This window comes from Prosopis cineraria, unplaced genomic scaffold, assembly GCF_029017545.1.
Source record: "Prosopis cineraria cultivar Desert tree isolate PC_DT_omini unplaced genomic scaffold, ASM2901754v1 PC11, whole genome shotgun sequence".
Taxonomy (NCBI): domain Eukaryota; kingdom Viridiplantae; phylum Streptophyta; class Magnoliopsida; order Fabales; family Fabaceae; genus Prosopis; species Prosopis cineraria.
This window is the reverse complement of record NW_026555342.1, coordinates 31,501,593-31,512,732: the sequence shown is the minus strand read 5'-3', so window position 1 is coordinate 31,512,732 and position 11,140 is coordinate 31,501,593. Positions and strand designations below refer to the sequence as shown.

General features: G+C 35.8%; 1 protein-coding gene across 1 annotated transcript; it reads right to left on the bottom strand.

Moving 5' to 3' along the window:
* Positions 1-6,730: 6,730 nt before the first annotated feature.
* LOC129286467 (uncharacterized) lies at positions 6,731-8,656 on the bottom strand. Its single transcript, XM_054922427.1, has 2 exons — positions 8,498-8,656; positions 6,731-7,273 (listed from the first exon to the last, which is right to left on the bottom strand). Exons 1-2 carry the CDS (start codon positions 8,654-8,656, stop codon positions 6,731-6,733), a joined length of 702 nt encoding a protein of 233 aa, XP_054778402.1.
* Between the last annotated feature and the right edge of the window lie 2,484 nt (positions 8,657-11,140).

The following is an 11,140-nucleotide window of genomic DNA, read 5'->3' as shown; positions in this document are numbered from 1 at the left end:
ATGACTAAAAGAGTGAACAAAGGTCAAGTCTAAATGTTGTACAAAATCAATATCTCAACACTTAACTTCTAAAATTCATATATTTCTCAATAGAATTCTATTTCAAATAAATAAACCATTATTGAAAAGTTGTTGGAGTCTATTTTCAAATGAAATATGTTTCATATGAAAATAACCTATGTAGTGAGAGATATGAAAACAAACATGACCAAAGGTGTAATGTCTTCCTTAACATTATCAGGACAATACTCACACACTATTGTGTAACTAGGATTAAATAAAATCCCATAAAGAATTTATCACAACTTAAGGGTTTAAAGATAATTAGTTTAAAACATTAGAATCCCAAAAAAGCCCTTTTTAAAATATTGTTTGAGCTCAAACCATGGTTAAAAATCAATTTAGAATAAATATGGAAGTATGGGAAACAAACCATGTCAAAATTTAGTTAAAATGCCATTTTTTTTGTAAATTTTGGTTCGTCTGCAGCGGCATAACCCGTCGCGGCGGATGGCATAGAGGGACGAGTCCCTCAAAGGCCCCATGCCTTGCAAACCCTTATCAAAATTTTTTAATCACCACAAAACTCATAAACTTAGGGTTAAAGGCTTGATTTAACTCCCTAAAACCTTAAATAAACTAATGGGTTCAGTCTAAACCTAAAAGAACTGAATCAATGCCCCTATTAACCCAAATGTCCAGATTTTCACATAAAAGAGGGAGAAGAGGGAATGTGCAACTTATCTAATAGTAATTCAAGCTCCAAATGCTCCTAAAGTAGCCTAGGGTTCATGCCCTAGCAATCCAAGAGCTCCTCTCCGTTACTCTCTTGGTTTCCTTCTTTCTCTCTTCCATTTTTGATCTATTTTGCAAACTGATAAGTGCTAATTTTGCACGTGCACTATGGCACATTGACACACCTGTCGTGGTGCATGGCACAAAAAGTGCCATAAAATTTTAAACTCCCTTTCGTGCTATAGCTCGCTCAAACATTGACCTGGCCCTTTTTTAAGACTGTTTAAGGATTCAAAACCATATTAGTCTCCCACAAATCTCGCTAAATGAATAATTTATCTAAATTAACTGAATTACCCTTGGAAACACCAAATTTTACAAATTAGGAAACTTAGAGTGTTACAATTCTCCCTTCCTTTTAAGAATTTTTCCCTCAAAATTCAGAATCTCACATAAACACACACCTATGGAAATAATTAGGGATATAATTGCCTCATTTTGTCCTCGGTCTCCCTCGTTGCATCACTAGGGGTCATACCCTTCCAAAAGGTCTTAACTAATTGAATAGTCATATTTCTCAATTATCGATCTTTCACATCCACAATCTGCTCTGGTTCAGCTCGATAGGTCAAGTTTTCCTAAAGTTCCACCTCTTCCGGTTCAATAACATAAGAAGGATCTAGTTGATCTTCTTGAGCTGACTCACATGGAACACATCATGAACACCTAATAAACTCGGCAATAAGGCAATCCGATAGGCAACAGGTCCTAACTTCTCTAAAATCTCAAAAGGACTAATAAACCTGGGAGTCAATTTCTTAGCCTTTATCGATCTCCCAATGCTAGTTATTGGCGTGACCCTAAAGAACACATGATCACCAACTAGAAATTCCAACAGTCTTCTATGCTGATTTGTGTAGCTCTTTTGTTGACTCTGGGCTATCAACAAACTTTTCTCGCTCAATTCTATCAAAACAAAGGTGATCAACATTTTCTTCCATATAATGCCTTATACGGAGCCATTCTAATGCTAGAATTAAAACCATTGTTGTAAGCAAACTTTGCTAATAGTAGATGTGTATCCCAACTGCCTCTTAACTCTAAGGCACAAGCTTGCAACATATCCTTAAGCATTTAGATAGTCCTCTCAGTCTGGCCATCCATTTATGGATGATAGGCTGTGCTAAATCTCAAGTTAGTGCCATTTCTCTCTACAATGCTCCCCAAATGTTCAACGTAAAGCTCAGATCATGATCAGAGATAATGTCTTTTGGCACCCCATGAAGTCTCACTATCTCATTTACATAGACCTCGGCATACTTCTCAAGTGAATAGGTAGTTTTCACTACCAAGAAGTATGCTGACTTCATCAACTGATCCACAATTACCCATATTGCATCATAGCCCGCTTGAGTTCTAGGCAATCTAGTGATGAAATCCATTGATATGCTATCCTATTACCACTCTGGGATCTCTAGTAGTTGCAACACACCACCAGGCGTTTGATGCTCAATCTTAACCTTTTGGCACATCAGACATCTAGTCATAAACTCTGTCACATCTTTCTTCATTCCTAGCCACTACTACATTTGCTTTATATCCTAATATATCTTAGTGATACTAGGGTGAATAGTATACTCACTACGGTGTGCTTTTTGTGGGATCGTCTTCCTTATCTCCTCATCACTTGGCACATAAATTCGATCCTGATAAGTCTCATATCCATCATCATTGAATCTAAATTCTATGGGTCTTCTTTCTTTAATATCCTCATGGATTCCTAATAAGTATTCATGCTCAAACTAAGCAGCTTGCAACTCTTTCCAAAATTCATTAGTTATGACTGTAGAATGCACATTATACAATGTCATGTAAGGTGCTTTCCTTTGAGTATCTAAGAAAGTCTCAAGTAATCGATGCTCTTGAATCACCATATGAGCAACATGCACCGTTTTCTTGCTTAGCGCAACTGCCACTACATTGGCTTTACCTGGATGGTACTTGATCTCAAAGTTGTAGTCCTTGAGGAATTCCATCCATTTATGTTACCTCATGTTTAGTTCCTTCTGATCCACTAAGTACTTTAAACTTTTATGATCACTAAATACTTTAAACACAGACCCATAAAGATAGTGTCGTCAAATTTGCAAGGTAAAAACCATTGCTTCTAACTCCAGATCATGAGTCAGGTAATTCTCCTCATGCAGTCACAATTTCTTGAGGTATAAGCACAACTTGATCATCTTGCATTAAAATGCACCCTAAAACTTTCAATGATGATTTGTATAAACCACATACAATAATTAAGGATTAGGAATAACCAGTATTAGAGTAGACGTTAGTTTCCTCTTCAACTCTTGAAATGCTAATTCACATTTATCGGTCCACACATACGGTTGATCCTTTCGAGTCAACTTAGTCAATAGAGAGGCAATTTAGGAGAATCCTTGAATGAAATGCTAATAGTAGCCTACCAATCCCAAGAAACTTCTAATTTCTATCACTGAGGTAGGCGGTTCCTATAACCTCCTCTTATATTTCTTAGTGTAAAAGAAGATTACGGTGTTACTACTGCCTCACATCAATTACAATACTCAAATTTCATTTCAAAAGCTTTGGCCGAAGACTTATTTTGTAAAACCAATCAATTTACAATAAAATTAGAGAAAAACAAAGCAGAAGTAAATCATACACTCCCTAAATACATAATAGACATAACCCACCAGTATTTCTATCCCAACTGCATGCATTTTAACATAAAATAAAACTTAAATTTAGTCCGTGCACTACAGCATGCAGTCCATACATTGTGGCATGTGACACAGAGCCACACGCCTTCCTTTCTGTGCTGTGCGCCATGGCACGTGTCACTATGCGCCGCGGCATGCTTGTCCGAATTTCTGCTATCATTTTGACAACAAAAATGATAAACTTCCGACGTGCACTGTTTTCACATACGACATCCGATTGGAGTGATTCAAGCACCCACATGAAGACTAGCTCGTATACTAACAATAAGATAGGTTTGTACATGATCTAATAGTCGATCAAAATTTAAACATCTGGATGTAAAAAGTTACTTTTTTAAAAAAAATTTGCGCACCCAAACACTCAAATTGATCCTTTTCTCTCATTACACCACATTAGCCCTTGAACTAAGTCCAAAAGGATCTAATACACTTGATTGATGTCAATTAATCACAATCATACTCATATATCAAAATTTGATCTTTCTACGGCTAATTTTCACAATTCACTGACTTCACATACTTTGCCATTTCTTGACATAACATAGCCCACTTGGCTATTTCTTAACCCATACATATACAATCACATTCATAATATAATATTAGCCCCCAAATTACTCGTTTTATCATAATTTGCCCCTTAGCTTAAGATCCACCAACACAAGAATCATTTCAACATGATATACTCAAATCATAGCCCCTTTGTTTCATTTCAATATATATACATATGATCGGGCTTGATTTCTCAAAAACTCAATTCAATAAATGCATGCAACCCTATGGCAACTCATATACACTTATATATATAATTTTAGTTCAGTTCATTACACAACCTTAGAGTACATGGCTTCACACTCAAGCTGGTGAAGACTCTCTTCCCTTAGCTTGATCACTTCCCGATCCTATAAACATATAACCATGAGGGTGAGATAAAAGTTTTAGTAATAGAATAACTCACTCCTATTGAGTATCACATGCAACAATATGGAAGTAAACATAGTATACCATTAAAACCTCATAAAATAACATTTATATCACATATCTTATTTCATTCTCAACTTTTCATTAATCATAAAGGATTCCATGTTATCTCAAGATATTTCATCATATTGCATAATATATTATCATGATCTCTACTAATCGAACCTCTGAATCACCCTAACATGAAACTATAGGCTCATCTTAGACCAATGTACACTCTCATTAGTCTTGAGCTCACCTACAGTAGTAGAATCACTCGGCTAAAGATGTTTTAATGTACAATATGAACTATGGTTTCCCCCAATACATACAATGGAGTATCGTTGACTCCAACACTGTACCATAAGGACACTAAGGAGTCTCTCATCTTCAACATTGTACCTCAATAGGCACTAAGGAGATCTTCTCCAACACGGCACCTTTCAAAGTACTAAGGAGAATTGTTTCCAACACCGCATCCTATCAAGTACTAAGGAAACCTTGCCACATAGTCTTTATCATCTCCTGCACTCGGGTGAACTCCCACCCTTATGATCATGCTTTTTTGAACTATTTAAGGTTCCCATTTATTATTTAATACTTTTTTACACATAAAATATACATATAATACTTTTCATTATAAAACACACATTTCCATGCTTATTTCAACCAAATGCCGTTCATACACAACAATCGCTCAATGCTATAAAACATGCTTAGTTTAAAATCATTTCATGTACTACATATCATACTAAAATATAGTTATAATAAACAGTCAAACAAATAAAGTTATTTAGTTACCTTAACCCTTCTGTCACTAGAATGGTTACCCGTGAATTTCAATTATCGCACAAGCTTATCTTAAGATTCCTTTCTCTACTCGCACATCCAATATGCCAATCTGAATATATTTGGCACATTTTAGTCATTTGGTTCATTTTGACCAAAAACTCATTTTACTATTTAGGGCTATGTTCATGCATAAACTTTTTTCTATTTATCCATTCTAAGTCTATGATTACCCAGTTACTACTTTACATCACCTCAATTGGTCTTATTTTACTCAAATAAGATTTTTACCCTAACTTTCTCTCTCTGAAGGCTAAAATTGAGCCTACGGGTTTAAAGCTCTACTATTCAGCTCTAAACCAGTTACATGAAATTTAACTTTTGAGAACCTTTTAATTACTATTGGGCGAGAATCTAACCCCTCAAATTCCTCCCATTCAATTTCCCTATAACTTATTTTCAAAGAAATTTGTGTAGAATGGAAGGTATGAGTTATACGTAGCTTACTTGGCAAGTTACCGATCCAAATCACCTTCCACCACTCTAAAATAACTTGTCTTAGCTCCTCAGCCCTTCTCCTCTCTCTATCTCATGTGTTTCTCAATTTTACTCCTCTAAAATTTTTGAATTTTCACAACTTATGAAGGTAATTTCTGGTCCATGCATCGTAGAGCATGCAGCACGAGCCGCGGCATGGGCACAGTGAAATTTATTCTCACCACGCGCACGTGCTTTGACCCAAAACGTATTCCTATCACACATATCTGTTCATACAACACACAAACAAGTCAAAATACTAATTAATCATCCAAATCTCTAATCCGCACTAACTTTTACTTCACCCTCAATTAACCTTTAAACTTAGGATTAAGAAATTTAGGATGTTATAGTTCTCATTTTAGAACAACATCTACCTTGTGTAGATCCACATCAATCCCTTTTGCCAATACCATGTGACCAAGAAATCTCACTTCCCTCAGCCAAAACTCACATTTGTTGACTTTGGCATATAACTTATTGTCCTTTAAAAGTTATAGGGCAGTACGAAGATGTTTCACGTGCTCTTCCTTATCTCTTGAGTAAATTAGAATATCATCGATGAACACTACTATGAACTTATCTAGATAAGGATAGAAGATTCTATTCATGTAGTCTATAGACACTATCAGAGCATTCATCAATCTAAATGGAATCACTAGAAACTCATAGTGACCATATCTAGTGTGAAAGGTAGTCTTTGGTACATCTTCAACCCTGACTTGCAATTGATGGTAGCTTGATCATAGGTCAATCTTAGAGAACACTATAGCCCCAACCAACTGGTTTCGTAAATCATCAATCCTAGGTAATGGATACTTGTTCTTGATTGTTACCTTATTCAACTATTTGTAGTCAATGCAAAGTCTCATACTACCATCCTTTTTCTTCACAAATAGCACTGGTGATCCTCACAGAGACACACTTAATCTTATGAAACATTTTTCTAGCAATTCCTCTAATTATTTCTTTAGCTTTGCCAACTTAGATGGAGACAACCGATACAGAGCTTTTGATATGGGTTCAGTTCCAGGCACAAGGTCAATAGAAAATTTCACCTCTCGCTCAGGCGGCAATCTAGACACTTCTTCCAAAAAGACTTTGAGAAATTCATTCACTACTCCAATTCTCTCAATTCCTCCATTATAAGCAGCATGAATGAAAAAGAACACTACATATGCTTGACAACCATATTGAATGCACTTTTCTTCTTGCATTATAGACAAGAGTCTTGACTGACTGGGTTTCATTGTAGGTGTAGTATATACTGGCAAGGATATTATCTTTCTTGCACAATTTAGTGTCGTATTATTTACCGACCGCCAGTCCATACACACAACTATATCAATCCCAATCATGGGTAGATAGATCAAATCGATGGTAGTTGATCTATTCTCAAATCTCAAATCAATACCTAGACAAGCGTAGTTGGTTCTTACAAAAATTCCCACCAGCGTCGACACATTAATCACATATGGCATGGTACGCATAGACAATTTCAACCTCTACACACAATCATTAGAAATGCAAGAATGGGTAGCACCCGAATCAAATAAAGCATGTATATCACAGTTATGCAGAGAGATTTTACTTTTAATCACATTTGGAGACGTACCTGCCTCCTTTTAGGACAATGCAAATACTCTCCCAAGAACAGTTGATCTCTGCTTTGTGGTACCTATTCTACCCTCTTCATAATATTTGGCTATATGCCCCATCTTGCCACACTTAAAGCAAACCAAACACTTTTCCACATGATATCCCCCACACTTTAAGCATTGAGGGGTTCTAGCTATACTAAGAGTCGGCATAGGCATTATGGAAGCCTGCTGAGATGGCTGTGCACCATTGACACTATTCTTTAGCCCACTACTCCTCTGGAAAGAACCTCAAGACTGCGATCCCTTTTGAAAAGTCTTCTTCTTCCTAAAGCTCATAGAACTACTAGAGCTAAAACCAAATCTCTTGCTAACTCCACCAATAGGGCCAAGCGATTGAGAATCTACCTTGATTATCCCTTCTCTTCTCAGTCTCTACCTCTTTGCCCCTTCTCGCAGCTATTCTCAGCTTATTGCATATCTTATCATAAGATGTGACCTTAAACAAGGCCAACTGTTGTCAGTTCTCAAGCCTCATCTTCTTAAGTAGTCTCTTAGCCTTCCATTTTGAGTCATCATTTCTTATGAGATAAGTAGAGTCCTTTGAGAATTGATTGAACATGGTGATAAAAGCTTCTTCATCAAGATTCCCTTACTTAAATTCGTGGAACTCAGCCTCTTTTTCTGCTTTAAAGGCCACTAGGAAGTAAAAGTTGAAAAACCTTACTTTGAACTCATCCCATGTCCACTTGACTCTAGCTGTCTATCTCACCAACTTCCACTAATGTTTAGCCTCTTTTACAAGCAATATTGAGACCAAAGTCACCTTTTGCTCCTTTGAGCATAGCACCACTTCAAATATTGCCTCAATTCTCTTGATCCACTCTTCGACTTCACCCTCCTTCATTGTTCTATCAAAAGTAAGTGGATGAAGCCATGAAAAATTCTTCTATGCTTGATCCATGAAATTCTATAAACCACTGCCACCCATAGCTCCAGATTGCTTGGGTGTGGTCTCCTTATAGACTTCATCTTCTTGCTTATACATCTTTCTTCATTCTTAATTATTCTACTGTCTCCTCTTACCCTATCATTCATCGGTATAGCTTGTCCCTACACTGAATTACGTACTTGTATCAAATTCCTCATCTCCAATATCAAGGCCTCATTACCCTGCGGCTCATTCCTTAGTTGTTCTAAGTTCTGACCAACAGGAATGTGATTTTCTAGTGGTAGCTTATTAATCTCTGGTACCATATCTGTATTAGATGAGTTACCACCTGTAGCCATTTTGACAGTTTTTCTTCTTGCCATCCTCTCTCCCCTCTTAAGGATAGAGGTAACTATATAAAGAGTAAGCATTAAATGAGATACTATACAAAGGAAAGGTAAGTGTAACGAATATATATGCCAACTTCTAGACATGAATGTAACAAGCAAAACCATCCAATACAACAACTACACATACCAGTCTTGAAATGCTTGAAACTGATGCTAAATTGTAATATTCGCCTTGACATTACCAGGACAACACTCACATACTATTGCGATAACCAGGATTAAATAAAATTCTATAAAGAATTTATCACAACCTAAGGGTTTAAAGATAATTAGTTTAAAACATTAGAATCCCAAGAAAACCCTTTTTAAAATATTATTTGAGCTCAAACTATGGTTAAAAATTAATTTAGAATAAATATGGAAGCATGGGAAATAAACCATATCAAAATTTAGCTAAAACACCATTTTTTGGCAAATTCTAGTCTGTCTGCTACAGTGCAAGCCTTACTCATCATGGTAGATGGCACAGAGGGACAAGTCTCTCGAAGGTCCCATGTGTTGCAATGCAACAGCCATGTGCCACGACGCGCACCTACTGTCATGACAGTAGATTGTTATCATAACAGCCTTCCAAAATTTCTTAGCGCACCGTTTTGCCATCCAATTTCCAATTTGAGTAGTTCAAGTGTCCACACGAAGCTCTTTGAGCCCTCTAGCTAATAACAGTAATTTGTTACTCAAATAATCATTTGTTAAAAAGATGGACACCCGAACCTTAAATGGTTTGTTTTCACCACTAAACATACACAAAGGTGTCCAACTCACAATACCAAATGCCATTAGCCCCAGAGATACTTTAACCACCTCAAATAAACAAAACAAAACATGCAATTCATTCATATCACACAAACAAGTAACCACACTCAAAATAGCCACCAAACCCCTATTTGACAACAACACAAAGGGGTGAATTTCATTTAACACATATATCAATTTAGTCATTTTAGGCATATAATTCACTTCAAATGCATCACTTGTAATTGTAACTTAGCCCAACACACACATAATCCACACATTATCCTTGGACCAAGATACACATACTTATAACAAAAACCTATACAATTGATATCAAAAATAATGTTATGTACCTAAGTTGGCATTATATATTGATAATATTTGTTACAGTACCCAAAAGAAGAAAGGGAAGAGCTATACAACTATGCTCTTCACTCTTTAAATGCTCCTTCTTTCCCATTGCCCTTATTGAAGCTCTCACATGTAAAATATAACTATGGGGTGAGATAAATATTTTAATAACTAAAATAGTTCATTAAATGCTTATTACCACAAATAACGATGATAAAGTATCAAAACTAAGGTAATATCAAGTATACAATATTTATGAGATAAGTGCATCTTTTCATAACAATTCCATACAATTTCACACTAGCATGATCATCTAACCACCGAATCTTCATACTACTCGATATGAAATCATAGGCTCTCTTGGATCAACCACTTGTTGACTCGAGCACACTTTTGATGGTAGAAACACTTGGCCACGGGTAATCTAACTCACCTACAAACTATGATTTTTTCCTTTTCACATACTTGTGATAGAGGCGTCGTTGACTCCTAACTGCACCCTAACGGGTACTAGGGAGTTGTTAGACTGCCCGAATATTTCATGGTAATAGTCCTATATAATACTGCACTAGATGTCTTATGGTATCAGCCTGAGCATGTAGATTTTTTACTCACATGTCTCCACAAACACATATCCCTCACATACCTCGGGTGAACTCTCACCCCCTATGATCATGCTCTTTCACAATTTTCACTACTTTTTCTTCACATTTCTACATCACAAACTTTTATACATAATATATACATATCAATCAAAATCAATAACTTTTCACAAATTAAATTTCATGCTAAAATTATTTACAATATTAAATTATGCACAAAACTCTTCAAAACCATAACTTTATCATTTGTATTTACTTTTACATAGTTATAATAGTTAATAAACACAACAAACTATATGGTTACCTCAATCCTTTGTCACGTAAAAGGGTTACCATGGCTCAACAATAGCTTCACATGTTTTATACGCATGATATAGCTTGAATAATACTCAATCTCCACAATCAAGTGACAATAATCAATTATCACTCTAGATAACTTCAAATTCACAAGGTTCTAAGTGTCTAAAACACCCAAAACAACATCAACTATTTCCAAACACTCTAGCCATCTTATTAAACATTCCAACATACCAAAATCACTAATTAATATCCTACATTATCTTAAAATCTTCAAATTATACTTAGAGTTCGTCCAAACCCTTACCAAAAATTTTCAATCACTACAAAACTTATAAACTTAAGGTTAGAGGCTTAGCTTCCTAAGACCTTAAATAAATCAATGGGTTTGGTCTAAACCTAAAGGAACTAAAATCAAAGCCCCTGTTACCCTAAATGTCCAGATTTT